At 45.6% G+C, this 19,062-nt stretch overlaps 1 protein-coding gene across 5 annotated transcripts in view; it reads left to right on the top strand.

Annotated features, from left to right (window-relative positions):
• The window catches only part of SAP130 (Sin3A associated protein 130), a 79,744-nt gene that overhangs the window by 58,766 nt on the left and 1,916 nt on the right, over positions 1 to 19,062 (top strand). For 4 of the 5 annotated variants that reach the window (XM_084780571.1, XM_084780570.1, XM_084780568.1 and 1 more), the window contains exons 16-20: positions 2,765 to 3,123; positions 13,722 to 13,970; positions 14,130 to 14,255; positions 16,928 to 17,031; positions 18,779 to 18,892. In XM_084780571.1, the coding sequence (XP_084636697.1) occupies positions 2,765 to 3,123; positions 13,722 to 13,970; positions 14,130 to 14,255; positions 16,928 to 17,031; positions 18,779 to 18,892 (952 nt within the window). The remainder of the gene's footprint in view (positions 1 to 2,764; positions 3,124 to 13,721; positions 13,971 to 14,129; positions 14,256 to 16,927; positions 17,032 to 18,778; positions 18,893 to 19,062) is intronic. The other variant, XM_084780569.1, reaches the window with a different exon arrangement.

Raw genomic sequence — 19,062 nt, 5'->3', positions numbered from 1 at the left:
GGCCTTCAGGTCAGACCCAGCTCCAGTCCTCTGGGTCCTGTGTCAAAAGAATTTAACCTTCCCTCTGTGGTGCAATTTAGACCAAAAACAGTAACTTAGAATGTTCTGGGAGTACCTTGGACAGCCTTGACCAACAACTGAAGTTGAGGGGAGGGGAGCTTCTCCTGCCTGGTTTTGAGGTTTTTGTTTATGGCTAAATTATGGGGCTTTTATTATTGTTATTAATTTAAAATACTGGTTTTCTGTGTTTTTCCTTCATCTATGTATATGTACAACATGCATACCTAGTGCTCAAGGAGGCCAAAAGAGAGCATAGGCTCCCTTACATACGGCTGTGAGCCATCAAGGGCATGCTGGAAATTGAACCCAGGTCCTCCATAAGAGCAGCAAATATTCCTAACCATTAAGCCATTTCTCCATCTCTAAGTTTGGCTTTTTGTAACTGACTTATTTTGCTTAAGCAAAACATTTCCAAGGTTCATCTTCTTAGATAGAATTGTTTTTATTATCAGTTTTCCTTTATAGGGTGCACATTTGGATTTATATATAAAAACTCTTCATTGGGCTGCAGGGATGGCTCAACAATGAGGAGCACTTGCCGCTCTGTCAGAAGACGCAGGCCTGGTTCCCAGAACCCACATCACACAGCTCACAGTCCTGCAACTCCAGGTCCGGGAGACCCAAATACACATGCGCACAGGCACAGGCACACGAATAGATCAATAAGAATAAATAACCTAATCTCAGATACTCTCCTAAAAGTTTCATATTACTGTTTTTTACATTCATCTCTATGATCCAAACTAAGTACGTTTTTACATGTGGTACATGGTTTGGGTTAGAGTTCATTTCTTTATCTATGATAGTCCAATTGTTTTTTACCTATGGTGCCAAAGTAGGTAAACAATTACAGTTTAGTGAAATATTTACCAAATAACAATAATTTTGAGAATCTGGGTTCATTCCCAGCACCCACACAGTGCCTCATAACCATCTTAGCCTCCAGTTCCTGGGGACCCACAACCTCTTCTGGCCTCCATGGGCACCAGGCATCCGATTGGTACACAGACTACATGTGGGCAAAACAGCCATACACATAAAATAAAATTTTTTAAAACTTTGAACAAAATTTGTTGCATGATTAGGTTGTAACATTGGAAGATTAGGATATATGTATATATTTTGTTATGTGTGTTAGTATAGACACGTGCATGCCACATTGTATGTACTTGAATGTTAGAGGACAGCCTTGGGTACCTGTCTTTGCCTTCTGTGTTTGAGACAGAATTTTTTCCTTGTTCAGTCGTACGCCATGTTAGCTGACTCAGGAGCTTCCAGGGAGGCTCCGTCTCTGCTCCTCACTGTAGGAGCGCAGAGGTTTTAGCTGGACCTTAGGGCTTTATTTGGGTTCTGGGGATCTGAACTTGAGTCCTCAAACCTATACAGCCAGCACTTTACATGCTGAGCCATCTGCCCTGCTCCCGTTGTTTTCCTCCCTTGCTTTTAAAATAGTCTCACTTTGTAGTCCAGGCCAACCTTAGGCTCACAGTTTTCCTGCCTCAGACTCGACAGTGCTTCGGTTACAGACCAGTCAGCAGTGCCCAGCAGGATACACACTGGAGTGTATTTATATGCAACTGGCAATTGATCCTAGTGCCTTGAACACTCTCCTTTTATATCTTTTGGAACTTTGCCACTTGTGAAATTTTTTCTTTATAAAGAAATTAGGCTTGGCCAGGTGTGGTAGCACACACCTTTAATTCCAGCACTCAGGAGGCAGAGGTAGGGGGAGCACTGAGTTCCAGGCCAACCTGGTCTCCAAAGAGAGTCCAGGACAGCCAAAGCTACCCAGAGAAACGCTGCCTCGAAAAACCAAAAAAAAAAAAAAAATTTTTTTTTTAATTAAAAAAATCAGGCTCCAGCAGTCAGGAGGCAGAGGCAAGTGGATTACTGTGAGTTTGAGGCCAACCTGGTCTGCAAAGCAAGTCCAGGACAGCCAGGGCTACACAGAGAAAAACCCTGTCTCAAACAAACAAACAAACACAAAGAAAAACATAAAACTCAAGCACCTATGATATGTGAATATGACTATAGCTTAAAAGGAAGAAAACTCCCTTTTTTGAGGCACATGCCTTTAATCCCAGCACTTGGGAAGCAGAGGCAGGAACAGTTGTGAGTTGCAGATCAGGCAGAGAGTGCGATCCTGTCTCAAAGAAGAAAAAGTTGCAACAACAACATACGTACTAAAAATTCATAGTTCATGTACAGCAATATGCCTTCGGGTGATTTCTTTTTTAATGTTTGTTGTTTCTTAATTAAATTTAATTATTACATATAAAATTTGACAGGATGGGAAATAAAATTGTTGCTTGTTTTGGGGGTTTTTTTCCCCTTGTTTGTTTTTGTAGTGTTAGAGATTGAACCTGAGGCCTTTACCATGCTAACAAGCACTTTAGCACTCAACTGTATTCCCAGGCTTATAACATGGGCTATTTCAAAAACCTGAATTCTGAACTGGGGTATAGCTCAGTGCTACAACATGTAGTTAGGATGCCAAAAACCCTGTATTTAGTCCCTGGCACTGAGGTAAATAAGGAGCTGGTTTTCTTTCAAAGTTAACTTGAAGATGTTCATCTAAAATTAAAGAATAGAATGTCAGTTGTGTGTGCTCTATAAAAAGAAGTAAATGCTCCTCCTTCAGGATGCGTCAAGGTAAGATGGTTTTGTCGCAGTTGATACATAATGCTCTCTTTCTGTGTTTCAGTGCCAAACCTAAATCCGAAGTGCATGTGTCCATAGCCACTCCAGTCACGGTGTCCTTGGAGACCATATCCAATCAAAATGCCGAACAGCCCACCATCGCAGTCCCACCAACTGCCCAGCAGCCTCCACCAAGCATCCCAAGCATGGTTGCAGCAGCCAGCCCTCCATCCCAGCCAGCCCTCTCTCTCTCCACCATTCCTGGAGCGGTCCCCGTCAGTCCACCCATCACTACCATTGCCGCGGCACCAACACCATCAGCCCCTGTGGGTGGCGGTCTCTCCACTGCCCTGGGTCCTCCTGGTCCTGAGATCAAAGTAAAAGAAGAAGTAGAACCAATGGACATCGCTAGGCCTGTTTCCAGTAAGTTCATTCCCAGCCCACTAGTAGCCGTCCCGTCGCTAGTTCTCTCTTGGGACTGTCAGCCTGGAAGCCCACCTTGGGTGCCAAGGCTACTCTGGAACTTTCCAGTGTGTGCTATACCTGTCTTTTCTTCCTATTTAAGAAACAAAAGTCTACATTTGAAAAATAGTTTTTTATTACCTACATGTGTGGGTACACATGTCCCACACCACTCATGAATGCCAGAGAACACCATGTGGGAGTCACTTCTCTTCACCCTGTGGGACCCAGGGTCCTAACTCAGGTCACCAGGCTTGCCTGCACCACAGGCCCATCCCACAGACCCCTTGAGAGCTAAAGGCATTTCTCTGCGCTTTTATAATCTTAATTCCTAGGTATAATCATAAATTTCCCCATGTGTATCTTTCAGTATAGCTTCCTTGTGCTGATTAAGCAAATATTATTTAAAAGGATTTAAAACAGTTTAGCTAAATATTGTTAATTTATAACACGTTCCCTTGGTTGTTTTATTATGTAATAAAATATGATTTATGGGGGTTTTGTTTTGTTTTTGATTTTTGAGACCGGGTTTCTCTTGTAGTCCTGGCTGTCTTGGACTCACTTTGTAGACCAGGCTGACCTCCCTCACAGAGATCCACCTGCCTCTGCCTCCCAAGTGCCGGGATTAATGGTGTACACTACCATGCCTGGCTTTTAAAAATACTCTCTTCATACTAAACGTGATTAGTAAAGTCTTTGGGGGGAGTGCAGGGGTTGTTGTTTTTGTTTTGCGGGGTTTTGTTTTTCGAGACAGGGTTTCTCTGCTTGGCTGTCCTGGACTCACTTTGCAGAGCAGGCTAGCCTCGAACTCACAGAGCTCTGTGTGCCTCTACCTCGCCCAGTGCTGGGATTACAGGCATGCGCCACCATGAACTGTTGAGTATCCCTTTCCTCTTCCTCTCAACTCAGGGTTTCCAGTATGTGAGAGTCTAGTCAGCTTTTGTCTTCTTATTTTTATTTTCTGTGTGTGGATGCTGTGGCTGCATTCCTGTCTGTGCACCGTGTACCTGGAAGACCAGGAAGGGGCATCAGATCCTCTGGAACTGTTATGAGAGGCATGTGGGTGCTGGGAATTGAACTCAGGTCCTCTGGAAGAGCAGCCAGTGCTCTTAACCACTGAGCCAACTTCCCAGCCCTAAAACTTCAGTTATTTCAAGGGTTTTCTTTGTTTTTGTTTTAGCTTTTTCAAGACAGGGTTTCTTTGTGTAACCCTGGCTGTCCTGGATTCACTTTGTAGACCAGGCTGGCCTCGAACTCACAGAGATCTCCTGTCTCTGCCTCCTAAAGGCTGGGATTAAAGGCATGGACCACCACGCTCTGCTAAAGGTTTTCTTTGTTGTTGTGGGGTTTTTTGTTTTGTTTGTTTTGTTTTTTTAGAGTTTCTTTGTTGTTGGTTTGGTTTGGTTTTGGTCTGTTTGTTTTGGGGTGTGTGTGTGTGTTAAATATTTTATTATGGGATCATGTGTTTTCTGACTACTTATTGTAATTTAATCAGTATGTATATAACTTTACAAAATAGAAAATCTGATGTGGGAGTCAAATATTTTTGTGCTCAGCTATGCTACTTGCCTGTTTGGGGGAAAGGCCTCTGTTTGCCTGTGGTTGTGCTGTCTATAATGGCTTTTCAAACTTGCTGTTTAGCCAGGTAACATAACACCTATAATCTCAGGACTCAGAGCTTAAAGCAGGAGGATGGCCATGAGTTTAAGGCTAGCCTGGGTTACAGAGTGCAACTCCATTTCAAAAAAAAAAAAACATAAGCAAGCAAATAGCACCTGCTATTTTGCTTTTATTATAACCCCATGGATTTTTTTTTTTCCCTTCAACACTGCCATTGACAGATGTTATGGATAACACTGAAGGGAAATAAAACTGTCTCAATTCTTTACCTGGTTGTTGGCACATTTGCATAGACTCTGCCACCCGTCTGTGACAAGAGGCCAGTGGTAGTCCTGCGTCAACCTGTAAGGCTCTGAGAATTATTCTCAAACCAGTAGCACAACGTGATCAAACAAATGTGTCACCACCCTCTTATGTGTAGTAGGCTTATAAACTAGTGAAAGGGATGAAGTGTAAAAAGACACAATGAATGCTATAGATAGTTTATTCACCTGTGTCCTGAGGAAGGCAAAACAGGTCCCAGAAGTGGTCACTAGGGCTGAATACCTGAGAGAAACAGTTTGAAGGAGGATTTGCTTTGACACATGAGTTCAGAGGGTTCATCCATAATAGCAGGGAGGGTGTAGCACAGCTTATGTCATGGCGGCCAGGAAACAACATGCCTGCCTTAATGAGTTTTTTTCCTTTCCCTCCTTTTTTTTTCCATCCTGGCCCGCCAGCTGATGGGATAGTGCCATCCATATCCAGGCAAATCTTACCTCTTAGTCAACCCTCCCTGCTTCCTGGCTTCTATGAGGTGAGCAAGTCTATATCACCATACTCCTGGGCTATAGCCTAGAAACAGTGGAGCCAGCCATCGGCTAAAATTATGAATTAAAATAAGATTCATGGGGTGAAAGTGTGGCTTAGAGGTAGAGCATTTTGTTTAATGTGCACTAGGCCCTGGGAGTCTGTACCCACACCACCAATAACAACAACAAGAAGAAAATACATTTCTTTCCTTTTCCCCTTGGGTGTTTTGTCCTAGCAATGAATACCCAACATGAGAACTTAGGAGCCTCGTTGTGGGGCTGGAGAAATGCTCGGCTGGTGGCGGTGCTTCCTGCCTGTCCCGATGACCTGAATTCAGTCGCCCAACCCACATGGTAGTAAGAGAAGACTGACTCCCAAAAGTCTTCCTCTGATCTTCATATGTGCCCTGGCACATGTGCACACAAACAAACAAGTGCAAATTGAAATCGGAAGGAAAGGAGCTGGAGAGATGGCTCAGAGGTTAAGAATACTACCTGCTCTTCCAGAGGTCCTGAGTTCAATTCCCAGCAACCACGTGATGACTCACAGCCATCTATAGTGAGATCTGGTGGCCTCTTCTGGTGTGCAGGTGTACATGCAGGCAAAACACTGTAAACTTAATAAAGGAATAAATAAAATTTAAAAAAGAAAGAAATTGGAAGGAAAAAAAAGCTTCATTCTGGAGGTGGCCTTTGAGTCACGTGAGAGAGCTGAAGTGCTGACCCTCCTGGGATCTGGCACACAAGCCCTCCAGGTGTAGAGAGCAGTAAGAGTAAAAGCCCGGCACAGGAATGTGCAGATGAGCTTAAGTCTGGTGAAGAGAAAGGTAGTTGGAGCCAAGTGAGTGCTGAGTGATGCCTCTTGAACTCTGTAGCCAAGGTTAGCTCTGCAGTCCCACCCTCCTGCCTCTGCTCTTCCAGTGCTCTCATCACATACACCACATCCAGGCTAGGTTCCCTTCTCCTTACTATGTAGCCCTGGCTAGCCTCAAATTCACCATCCTCCTGCCTCAGATTGCCACATCTGAGGTTAGAGGCATGTTCTACAATGTCTAGCATTATGTGATTTTTTTTTTTTTTTTTTGAGACAGGGTCTCTCTGGGTAGCCTTGGCTGTCCTGGACTCTCTTTGTAGACTAGGCTGGCCTCGAACTCACAGCATTCCGCCTACCCCTGCCTCCCGAGTGCTAGGATTAAAGGCGTGCACCACCACCTCCGGCTCGCATTATGTGATTTTTATGCTTTACTTTTGAGATGGTCACACTGTGATTCCAGATAGCCTTAAACCACTGTTTAAGGATGATCTTGACTTTCCTGGTCCTCTCACCTCTCATCTCCCAAATGCTGGGGTGACCAGCATCCATCACTACACTTGGGTTTTGTTGTTGTTTCGTTTTGTTGTGTGTGTGTTGTTTAGGGGACTTCAACCCTGGGCTTCTTGCATGGTAGACAGCAGCACCCTAGCAACTGAGTAATGTCTCCAGCCCTTAGTTTGTTGTTTTGAGGTGTCTCAACTATAACTCAGCTGGTCTTAAATTCGTTTACCTATCTCAGCCTTCTAAGCACTAGCATTATAGGGTGTATGCCCAGCTCAAGCAATACTTTTGAGAGCTTTGTAATAAAGAAGGATGGTAGTGTGCCCACATGAGACACCGAGGAATGCCCCTCAATGGAGGCCAGATCAGCTTCTTCTACTGCTAGCAGGCTCATGCCAGAAAGGCCTGTGGACCCAGAGAGAGTAGGGGGAGGGTGATTATAGACCCAGACCAGCTTATGAAAACTATTTGTTTCATGTTGTAAAACATTGAACGGCAGAAGCTGCAGGTGCAGCTGAATGAAGTGGTTCGCACAGTAGGGTTTGCTGAGTGTGGGCTGGGGAGCAGGTGGGTGAAGCAGAAGATGGGGTCGGTTCTCTTGGAAAAGAGTCAAAGCACTGACTCGCTACACGGGGCTTATATTGGGCCCTTAGGAACATAAATTGAACAGCTGTTTGTAGTCTGGCAAAGCTTAATAACCAGTTAATTAAGCAATGCTCAATCATTAGGCCTAGGAGGGTGACTTGAGGAGCCACGGGGCCTGTGAGTAAGGCAGATTCCAAGTAAACCAGGGATTGGTGTCCTCTTTCTCGGCAGTTAACAGATACGGGCCCTGTCTTCACTGAATTGTAAGGCTATGTTTATTACAAGGACCAGCTGTTATTTGGATGCATAGCCGAGCACAACTCATTAAAGAAATCAGATTAAAAAATGTTTACAAACTTGTTACTCTTAGATACAGCAAAAGTTAGTAAAATGCTTCCGGTCATAGTCCAGTCCTGCTGCTAGCCATGTGGGAAGCGTTATGGCTGACACTACGATGAGTCCAGAGGGAGGAAGGGGCATCCTGCTCCTGTGCCTTCCAGGCTTGCAGCAGGAGCAGGGCTGAAGGGCTGACCCAGGGAGGCTGATCTGGTGGAGTTTTACAGTCCAGGTCTCTTAATCCTCTCTTGTTGCTTTCTTTACTTGGGTGTGGCGGATCCACGGGATGACACTTGCAATTTGGCATTTAAATGCATATCTGACTTAGGCTATTTAAGACTCTTGTGGGGACTCCTTACACCATCGGGGATGGACTCCTTGGCCCTGGGATTAGTTTTGCTAAGAGGATTGCAGTTGAAAGTCAAAGGGCATGGCCACTTGAACTACCACGCAGGTCCTGTACTAGTCAGGTGGCAGGCTTACGTACCTGGTTGCACTTTTCACAACATGCTTGTACAGCAGAGTTAATTGCTGCTTGCCTTTGTTGTTGAGACAGTAAGGATGTGGTTCAGACTATTTAAGACTCTCCACTGGGCAAGGGAACCCATCACTCTGCCATGTGACACACGAGTAATTCATCTGCCCTGTAGATGAGGAGAGGTGCTCCTGGACTGGCCTACACAGCCAGAGACAGGAGCCGCAGACTTTAGCAAGCCTATTTCCCCATGCATCTTTATCCTGTAAGGGCTAGCATGCAATTTATTCTTGGAGTCAGTGTCCTGCCCAAAGGAAATGGACTTGTGCTTAGGGGTGCCCAGCCCTGAAAGCATATAACCCTTACCCCTTCGCGCCCCCACCCCCCCACCCCACCCCACCCCCGCAGCCCCCGAGACAGGGTCTCTCTGTGTAGCCTTTGGCTATCGTGGACTCGCTTTTTGTAGACCAGGCTGGCTACGAACTCACAGCGATCCGCCTGCCTCTGCCTCCCGAGTACTCAGATTAAAGGCGTGCACCACCAGGCCCGGCTCCATAACCATTTTTAATAGACCTGATTTTGAATATTATGTTAAACAAACTTCAAGTTTATTTTTAAGCCTCTTTTGAGTTGCTTGCTTTAGGCTTAACTTCAACAACATATGTAGAGATTGCCTTGATTTCCTTTATTTATTAAGTATACAGTATTTTGCCTGCATATAGGCTGGAAGAGGGCACCAGATCTCACTATAGATGGCTATGAGCCACCATGTAGTGCCTGGGAATTGAACTCAGGACCTCTGAAAGAGCAACCAGTTCCCTTAACCTCTGTGCTATCTCCCAGCCCCAGAGTTATTTATTATAATTAGCATTAATTTGATATTTTCAGCATCCAGCAGAATTTAGCTAATAATAATGTTGGGTTTGTTTTTGAGAGATTTAGACAGAGGGTCCCTTTTATCCTTTTCATGTATGAGTATCTCATTATTTTTATTGTAATACCTTTATACCATAAAATAAATAATATTAGCCTCTGTTGGAAATAGTTTACCTCAGCTGCTCTGAAGTGTACGTTGCCTTCTTCCCAGGCTTTTCTTGGGCCTGACCCAACAAGGCCGTTGAAGGAAACTTTGAGAACATCTGAAGTGGTTTGGTTAGTTGGTTTGGTTTTGGTTGTTTATTTTGCTTTGTAAACAAAGACAAATGTATCCAGGCTTGGTGGTACAGAAACAAAGGCAGACCACAGCACAGGGCACAGTGATCCCAAGGACAGAAAGAGTGTTTTATCTCAGAGGAGGCAGGCTTGGAATTCTGTAGGAAGAACCACCATGGCTTCCGTCTCCAGTCCCCACTCAAGCAGTACAGGTAAAGGACACTCGTGTACAAACCTCTGGCCACTCAGAGGTGGGGACCTGGCAAGGCTGCAAGGATGCCTGGGGCCTCAGCACAGGTGGACAAGACTCATCTCCTCTTGCCTACACACACTGCAGCTCTTCTTCAGCTCATCCAGCCACACAGAAAAATTAAAACCTACCCCTTAGTTCATAACAGTACCAGAATTACAGTTAGGAAGTAGCAACAAAATAAATTTATGGCGGTCCCACGGCTTGAGGAACTATATCAAAGACAGGGTTAGGAAGGTTGAGGACCACTGTCGTAGGGAGGACCAGAAGGACTTGATCAGTTTTGGTGTTAGGAAACACAGCAGTCTTTTCAGGATCCAGGACTCCAGTATGAGAGTCATGGGGCCCTGGAATATCTCAGGGACCATCTCAGATGTCACAATCTACTGAGCAGGGGAGACCCAGAACAAGCCTGAGCCCCTTGCAAGGCAGAAATCTCACTGGGGCCTCCAAATACTGTTTCTACTCAGGATAGAGAATGCCACTCTCCCAGCACTCGGGAGGCAGAGGCAGGCAGATTGCTGTGAGTTCAAGGCCAGCCTAGTATGCAAAGCGAGTCCAGGACAGCCAAGGCTACACAGAGAAACCCTGTCTAGGGGGAGGGGTGAAAAGGGACAGAGAGGGGAGGGGGGAGAAGGAGGAAGAGGAGAGGTGGGGGCGGGGGAGAATATGCCACTCAAAGTCTTATTTGCTCATATAGAGAGGCTCATGCCAAGAAAGGCTCTCAAGTCAAGGAAAGGCCACGTAGGGTTTATAAGCCAGAAACAACAATCGCATCACACCAGAAGCAGGCCAGGGTTTGAACAAAGTTTCAAAACTGTCAGTGCAGTTGATTAAAAGCATTTGTTTTATGTTGTAAAACAATGGCCCTCCAGAAGCTGCAGGAGAGAGAGTGCTGCCGGGCAGGATGTGTTCAGCAGGGGCTGGGGAGCAGTTGGGTGAAGCATGAAATTAAGTTAGCTAGAACTAGGACAAAATAGAGGTACTTTAGGCAATTCTGAGGTAAAGGCATGATATCAAGAGGGAGGTTTGGGGTTTTGTGGGGCTAAGAATTACTTCAAGGCCTGCAATGTATGTGCCAGGCAGCTTTCCACCGCTGAGCCATGCCTTCATTCTAAGTTGTTTTTGATGAAGAAAGTGGTAACGGTTGCTTTGACCTCATTTCTTTGTGTTTGTAATGGGGCAGTAAATCCTCCCAGGAAGGTGTAGCTGAGGAAAAGGTTGAATTTGTTGGCCACAAAGCAGAGGACATTGCAGAGTTTGGGAAAGAAAATACGTTCTTTAGTAGCATATCCACCATAGTGACTAGTTGGACCCTGGTTATGGCAGCCTCAGAATGCCTGGATGCCTGAGGGAGAGGCAAAGCCCGGCAGCAGAGAGCCTTCGTTGTAGCCTTCCTTCCCAACGCAAAGCCTTCCCAGTGAGTGGACACTTGGGACCTGCAGCTGATTGAAGTTAAGCAGCTCCTGAGACACTGGCACAGCATTTCTCTGTAGGCCTTAGCATTTTTTTGTTTTTTGCCTTTAGATTTATAAAAATAAAACGTTTTTAACGAAACAGAATTGGAGCTTATTAATGTATTTTAACATAGTCGTAAATATCAGATTAATAGAGAATAGCTTGGGGGGAAAAAGGTTGTGTACTATTCCCAGGTGTGGCTGTAGGAGTCTGAAGAGTCTGTCTGTCGTGTTTAAGTGGCTTCACCATAACTTTAAAGGATTAAGGGCCCAAGTTATGTGAGAAGGTTTTAAGGGACCTAAATGTTCTGATATTCCTTACATGGGGTAACAGCTGGTAAGACAAAACCCCTTGATCCAGGGAGTTAAATTAGGTTTGGCTTGGTTTTTAGCCCCTCCCACCCCCCCACCCCCCCACCCCCCCACCCCCCACACAGGAGCTTACTACATGGCTCTAGCTGTCCTAGAACTTACTAAGATCCGCCTGCCTCCGCCTCCCAAGTGCTGTGATTAAAAGACGTGCATCACCCCCAGAAAAGATCCGTTTTCTATAACTTCTTTGCCTTTTGAATGGGGGGAGGGAGGGACACAGACCATACATATTCAAAGGAAAATCTCAATCTGTCTGATCTAAGGGAGAGATCAGAAGGCTTTACCTTGGATAATGGAGGGTCCTTCTGTGCTAATCTGAGCATCTAACCACATAAACAGTATTGCCAGTGGCTGATCCTAGCTTTAACCTGTCATCCATGAGATTCCTGAGAACAATATGTTAGTAATTGGCTAAATCACTAAAGCTTAAGACAGGTATGGTGAAGCCAGGCAGTGGTGGTGTACGCCTTTAATCCCAGCCCTCAGGAGGCAGAGGCAAGCACATCTCTGAGTTCGAGACCACCTTGGTCTACAGGGTGAGTTCCAGGACAGCCAGGGCTACACAGAGAAACCCTGTCTCAAAAAACAAACAAACAAAAAGACAGGTATTGGTACATGCCCTTAGTCTTAGCACTCAGGAGACTCTTGAGTTTAAGCTATCCTGCTCTATATAGAGACTTAAAAGCCAGCCAGGGCTACACAGTGAGACTCAGTTTATTGGTTTTGGTTGTTTGTTTGTTTGTTTGGTGTGTGTGTGTGTGTGTGTGTGTGTGTGTGTGTGTGTGTGTGTGTTTACATGCAGAGAGAGAGGTGAATGGATGAATGGTGGCAAAACACAAAAGAATAGTTTTAAGAAAGAATCCAATGATGAAGTATACTAAAAGGAAAACAGTGTCAAGTTGTGTTTCATTGACTATGCACCATAGCAACAGTACCTAAAAGGGAAATAGTGAAGCAAGCCAAAATGCAAAGGAAGATTGCTAGTGCTGCTCAATGTGTGAATGGAAGAAATCATTGCTCAGGGGCGCAAGAGATCCGGCCAGGTAGCTCCCTGCCTGTAGTGCCAGCTCCTCTGTATAAAGAAGAGATAAATTAGTCTTTTAATAGTTTGCAGGCATAAATGGCTTTGTCCTGATGATATTCTTGAGGCTGGGGTGAATTGAAGGGTTCTATTCTAGGAAATCACTTGTTAGGTTCTTTCAGCCTGGTGGAGGAGGCCTGTCCAGCCAGCAGTGTTTCAGAGATCGCCTGAAGCAGTTGGCCTTTGTTGGAAGAAATGGAAAAGAGAGAAGGAATTGTCACCATGCAAACAAGAGATAGAAAACTGGGATCTTGCTGGGCAGTGGTGGCGCCCGCCTTTAATCCCAGCAATTGGGTAGGTAGAGGCAGGCAGATCATTGTGAGTTCAAGACCAGCCTGGTCTACAAAGTGAGTCCAGGACAGCCAGGGCTACACAGGGAAACCCTGTCTCGAAAAACCAAGAAAAAAGAAAATTGGGATCTTGTAGTCATTTCCTGATGATAGCAAAGAATGGATAGAGATGTTAGGAGGTAGAAAATATAAACTATGGATGGCTGAGTACACATGGCACGCGAGGCCAGGTAGTGTTGGTGGTGTCTCTCTGTGCATTCATCTGTGTACATACTGAGGAATTGGGGACCCAGACTTCTTACAGATTTGCTGAGTGAGATGAAGCAAGAAGATGAGGCTGAAGTAAAGGAGGCAAGTGTGAGGTTAAATGTGGTGGCTGTGAAGACCACACAGCACTCATGGGGGGGTGAGTAGGCAGGAGCTCCTAGCGAGGCCTGAGGCTTGCTGGAAGCCGCTGCTCAGAGCCAGTATCTGGAGATACAGTGCTAAATGCTGGTGGTTAAGATAGATTTGCAGTTATTAGTGACAGCGGTCTAGGGTGTGGCTGATAGAAGGGAGCAATAGTTGCAGTTTGTAAGCCCAAGCTATACAATCTATTCTAGTTCAGACTAGTGTTGACGTCCTCCCTCCAAAGGCTTCTTGTCAGCACATGGTGCCCAATGGACAGTAAGAAGCAGTTCACAGCCCCTGCCTCACCCAGAGCATGTGCCATACTATCTGGCCATAAGAAACCTCGGTACTTGCTAGCCTTCCAAGCATCTTCATAATTCTGGAAGTTGAGGGAAGCCTTCCATGGTTTGGGTTCTCACTGGTGTCTGTGCTCCATCCCCAACAGCAGTCCCTCCACTGGCTACCAACACTGTGTCTCCATCTCTTGCTTTGCTGGCAAGCAACCTGTCCATGCCTACAAGTGACCTACCACCTGGTGCCTCCCCAAGGAAAAAGCCCCGAAAGCAGCAGCACGTGATCTCAACAGAAGAAGGGGACATGATGGAGACAAACAGCACAGACGATGAAAAGTCCACTGCCAAAAGTCTCTTGGTAAAGGCTGAGAAACGGAAGTCTCCTCCCAAAGAGTATATTGGTAAGGCCCTCGGGCTAGCTGTCTCCTGGCCCAGCCCAAATCAGAAGCCCATCTCAGCACCACTTTCACTTGCCTCTCGCTCACTGGAATTGGACTTCGAGGATTACTGAAAATACATAACATGCCGTTTAATGTCTTCTTGTTTTCTCTCTTGAATAGATGAAGAAGGTGTGAGATACGTCCCGGTGCGACCAAGACCTCCCATTACTTTGCTCCGTCACTACCGGAACCCCTGGAAAGCTGCTTACCACCACTTTCAGAGGTACAGTGACGTCCGGGTCAAAGGTTAGTTTCCTCAGAAACATCTAGTACTAATCACTTAATGGTATAACATGTAAGCTGTATTATAATCACAAAAGTACTAGAATTAGGGGCTGGAGAGATGACTGAGCAGTTAAGAGCACTGTCTGCTCTTCTAGAGGTCCTGAGTTCAATCCTCAGCAACCACATGGTGGCTCACAACCATCTATAGTATGATCTGGTGCCCTCTTCTGGCCTGCAGGTGTACATGCAGATAAAACATTCAAATTAAATAAATCTTTAAAAAACAAAAACAAAATATCAGAATCACAGTTCCCTAATTTCCAACAAAAATACACAAAGTCCAGTGAGTATAACAATGGAAAAGTCTTTGCCTCCAGAAAGCTGTGTGTTGATTGGAACCTCAGTGTCACGGATAAGGAGCAGCATTAAAGACGCAGGCACCACCTCCCGGCCTACAAAGAGAGCTTTCAGTCAACACATAGTGGAACACGTACAGTGACCTAGGGGAGGCTGGAGACATGACTCAGTGGTTAAGAGCACTAGTTGCAGCTGGGTGTGATGTCACACACCTTTAATCCCAGCACTAGGGAGGCAGAGGCAGGTGGATCTCTGTGAGTTTGAGGCCAGCCTGCTCTACAGAGTGAGTCCAGAACAACCAGGGTTGTTACACAGAGAATGCTACAACGCTGAAATGATCTGTGTGTCTCAAAAAACAAAAGAAAAATAGACACTGTTGGCTTTTATAAAGATCCCAGTTACTTCTCAGCACCTATGTGGTGTCTCACAACTACATAACAAAATAACTTCAGTTACAGAAAATCCAGTGTCGTCTCCTGGCCTCTGTAGACACAGGAACACATGTGGTACATAAACATAAAGTAAAAATAAAATTAAAAAAAAAAGGGACTGCTCCAGGGTAAACACTTGTTATTTTGTTTTGTTGGTGAACTTTACTATGACTTTGGTTTTTCGAGACAGGGTCTCTCTGTGTAGCCTTGGCCGTCCTGGACTCACTTTGTAGTCCAGGCTGGCCTCAAACTCACAGCGATCCGCCTACCTCTGCCTCCCGAGTGCTGGGATTAAAGGCGTGCGCCACCATGCCCAGCTTTTACTATGACTTCTTGTTGTTGTTGTTGTTGTTGTTGTTGTTGTTGTTTTGGTTTTGGTTTTGGTTTTGGTTTTGGTTTTTTGGGACAAGGTTTCTCTGTGTAATGGCCCTGGCTGTCCTAGACTCACTTAGTAGACTAGACTGGCCTTGAACTCACACCCATCTGCCTGCCTCTGCTTCCCAAGTGCTGGGAGTAAAGGCATGCGCCTCCACCGCCTGGCTTACTATGACGTTTTCTGATTTTTTCTTTTTTTTAATGTGCATTGGTGTTTTGACTGCACATGTGTTAGTGTGTGGATGTCAGATCTCCTGAAACTGAACTTGCTGCCATTTAGGTGCTGGAACTGAACCTGGGTCTCTGGAAAACCAGCCAGCTCCCGACTACTTGGCCATCTCTCCAGCCCTAGTATGACATTCAATAAACCCACATTCAATGAAAGTGATCCATAACTTTGAAATACTGCTACTTTGGTGGTCTTTTAAGTATCATTTATCTCCAGTATAATAAATACATAAAGAACTGTACATTTCCACAAAATAGGACGTCGTTCTTTGTTTTCATAAAATCAACTTGGGAACTTTTATAATAGTTTTCTTGGCCCCATAATGAGTCTGGTTTGAACAACTTACTGACTTATGACAAATCAAGGGTGTCTTAAAAAAAAGTCTAGTGTTTTAAGTAAGTTTTTTGTTTTGTATCAGGCCACAGTCACAGCTAATGTAATGTACATGCCGTGGTCTGACGTGATGACCACAACTCCCAAACTGCCACTGGCTGGGCACCAAGTGTTCAAATACTTGAGGCCTGGTGGAGTGCTTGTGCAGCATGCGCTAGACACGGGTTCAGTCTTCAGCACTGCAGAAAACCCAGGGTGGTAGGTGCCTCGTGCCTGCAGTCCCGGTGGCTTACGAGGCTGGGACAGATGGATTTGTATATTGGAGCTGTGCTAATGATGCAGATTAATGGCTAATTGTATAATATGTACAAAGTCCTGGGTAAAAACTAAACTTTTATTGTTCGAAATACTACCATACTACCCTGCTGTATATCCCAGACTAGCCTGGAACCTGTCTCAGCCTTTCCGGCTTGGCATTTCAGGTATAGGCCAGTGCATGCGGGAGGACAGTACATGAAGCCACATGCCTGTCACCCCGGTGCCCAAGCTGAGAAAGACTGAACTGATAGCCAGCCTGGGCTTCTAGGAAGTTCTAGACAAGCCTGGGGAACGTATGCCTCAGCTGGTAGAAAACTTCCCCACCCTGCAAGAATGCCTAGGCTGCTCAGTTCCTGGCACCACATAAAAGCGGCAGAGTAGCATACACCTACAGTCCCAGGACTCAGGAAACAGTGGCAGGAGCACCACGGGTTAACTCCCCAGCATGTCAAGCCTGCTGAGTGATATTGGTGGCTTTTTTGTTTTGATTTTTATTTGATTTTGGAGGTAGAAGCTTGTTATTGACCCTTATTCTCCTGATTCAAATGCAGATTTACGTAAAGTATTTGAGGAAAGAAATTCTGATAAGATAATGATTTTGCTTTATAACATATGAAATATACTTACTGTTAATCCATTTGTGGATCCAGAGGAGAAGAAAGCGATGCTACAGGAAATAGCAAATCAGAAAGGAGTGTCCTGCCGCGCTCAAGGCTGGAAAGTCCACCTCTGTGCTGCACAGTTACTACAGCTGGTAAGTACAGATCTGCCAGCTGTGTCATGCCAAAAAGGCAGCCCAATAGGAAGCCAGCCTGGCCTGGCACAGCCCTGGGTTTGATCCCCAGAACTGCTAAAGTGGGATGATAAACATACACAGGCCTGTGACCCCTGTGTGAGGATTGTAACTATTTATTTGTTTATCTAATAGAGGTAAGTCAGAGGGCAGCTCTGACACAGGAGTGATCTCTCCTCCCATGCAGGTCCTAGGGCATCTACCTCAGATCGTGCTGCTTGGGGCAAGTGTCTGTACTCACTGAGCCGTCTGTGCAGGCCTGAAGTTTGGTTCTGATGCTCAGATCCAGAATATATGCAAGTGCTGTAGTGTAAGATGTGAAGTCAAGGGGGCTGGAGAGATGGCTCAGTGGTTAAGAGCACCACCTGCTCTTCCAAAGGTCCTGAGTTCAATTCCCAGCAACCACATGGTGGCTCACAACCATCTATAATGTAACCTGATGCCCCCTTCTGACCTGCAGGTGTACATGCAGGCAGTGCGCTGTATACATAATAATAAATAAATCTTTAAAAAAAAAAAAAGATGTGAAGTCAAAGCGAATGTTACATGTCAGGACATAGGAAATGAGGGGGGCCTTAAGTGGCCTTCCCATGAGCCTCTTCTCCCTACCACTCTGCTTCCTCAAATAAGGTTCGGTAACCAAGCAGCCCCTCCCTATGGGCCACCACACAGTTTACCTCTCACCAGTAACAGACTTCAGGCGTAAGTGACCTACTAGTCCAAGTAAGGTACAAACTGTGCCATCCTTTAGAGAACAGGCAGAAATCCTCCACAAAGCCTGCCTCCCACAGTCCCTGCTCCTTCACTCTGTTCCCGAGGGCAGCCATGTTGGCCCCATATGGCACACTGTGTCATCTTCTCCTGGCTGAAGCATGCATGCATGAATATGAACTGTTTCCATTGTCGTCTGTTTATCCAGTGGTGGAGCTTATATGACTCGCCTTCTCTCCCCCACCCCACCCCCACCCTCCATTTCTACAGGATGGGACAGGAATCTCACCATCTGAGAGAAGGAAAAGTAGCCACAGTAGCCTCAAAAGAGGCTAGTGTTATCAGCTGGACATGGTGGCACATGCCTGTAATCCCAGCACTCAGGGTTGCAGAGGCAGGCGGATTTCTGTGAGTCCACACCTAGAAAGATAGTATATATTTGTGAGGCTCAGGTAGAACGGCTTTTATGTTAGAGGCCAGCCTGAGCTACCTAAGGTCCTATCTAAAGAAAAGGCTAGCTGGGCAGTGGTGGCGCACGCCTTTAATCCCAACACTCGGTACACAGAGGCAGGTGGATCGCTGTGAGTTCGTGGCCAGCCTGGTCTACAAAGCGAGTTGAAGACAGCCAAGGCTACACAGAGAAACCCTGACATACGTGAAACTGTCTCTTTCTCTTTTAACACCATTTGTATTGTGGCTAGGATTAAATTAATAAAATTATATTTCTGTAAGAATGATAGTTATTTTTAGGATTATGGGTTCGGTTGCCTTTGAGGATGGAGTGTGAACTGTGGCTGCTGGAACAGAATATGAAGTGTATATTGGTTCACTCCGGCACAGCTTGTGTCTGTTAGTGCCGTGCTCCTGCAAGCAAGGTCTTCACCACCAAAGCACCCTTGCAGCAGCTCAGAGTGTTCCCGGCAGCTTCTTCTTGCTTTGAGATTGACACAGAAAGGTGTCTGTGAAGTCACAGGGTTTCCCTCTTTGTGTGTTGCAGACAAATCTAGAACATGACGTGTATGAAAGACTTACCAACCTACAGGAAGGGATTATCCCAAAGAAAAAAGCAGCAACTGATGACGACTTGCATCGAATAAATGAGCTGATACAGGTGTGATGCGTCCTCAGCCTCCGGGCTGCCCACTTGCTCATGACAGCATCCTTCCCAGTGAGCCTGTGCCCTCCCCACCACAGGAATCTTATTTAGTCATTAATTTTTTATTTTTGAAATTGTGTTTTGATTACAACTTTTCTGTCTTCCTTTTCCTTTGTCCAAACTCT

Source organism: Acomys minous (genome assembly GCF_964271855.1).
Source record: "Acomys minous genome assembly, chromosome: 4".
In the NCBI taxonomy this organism is placed as follows: Eukaryota; Metazoa; Chordata; class Mammalia; order Rodentia; family Muridae; genus Acomys; species Acomys minous.
Note: the sequence above shows the minus strand (reverse complement) of the source record. Positions and strands in the feature narration are given on the sequence as shown.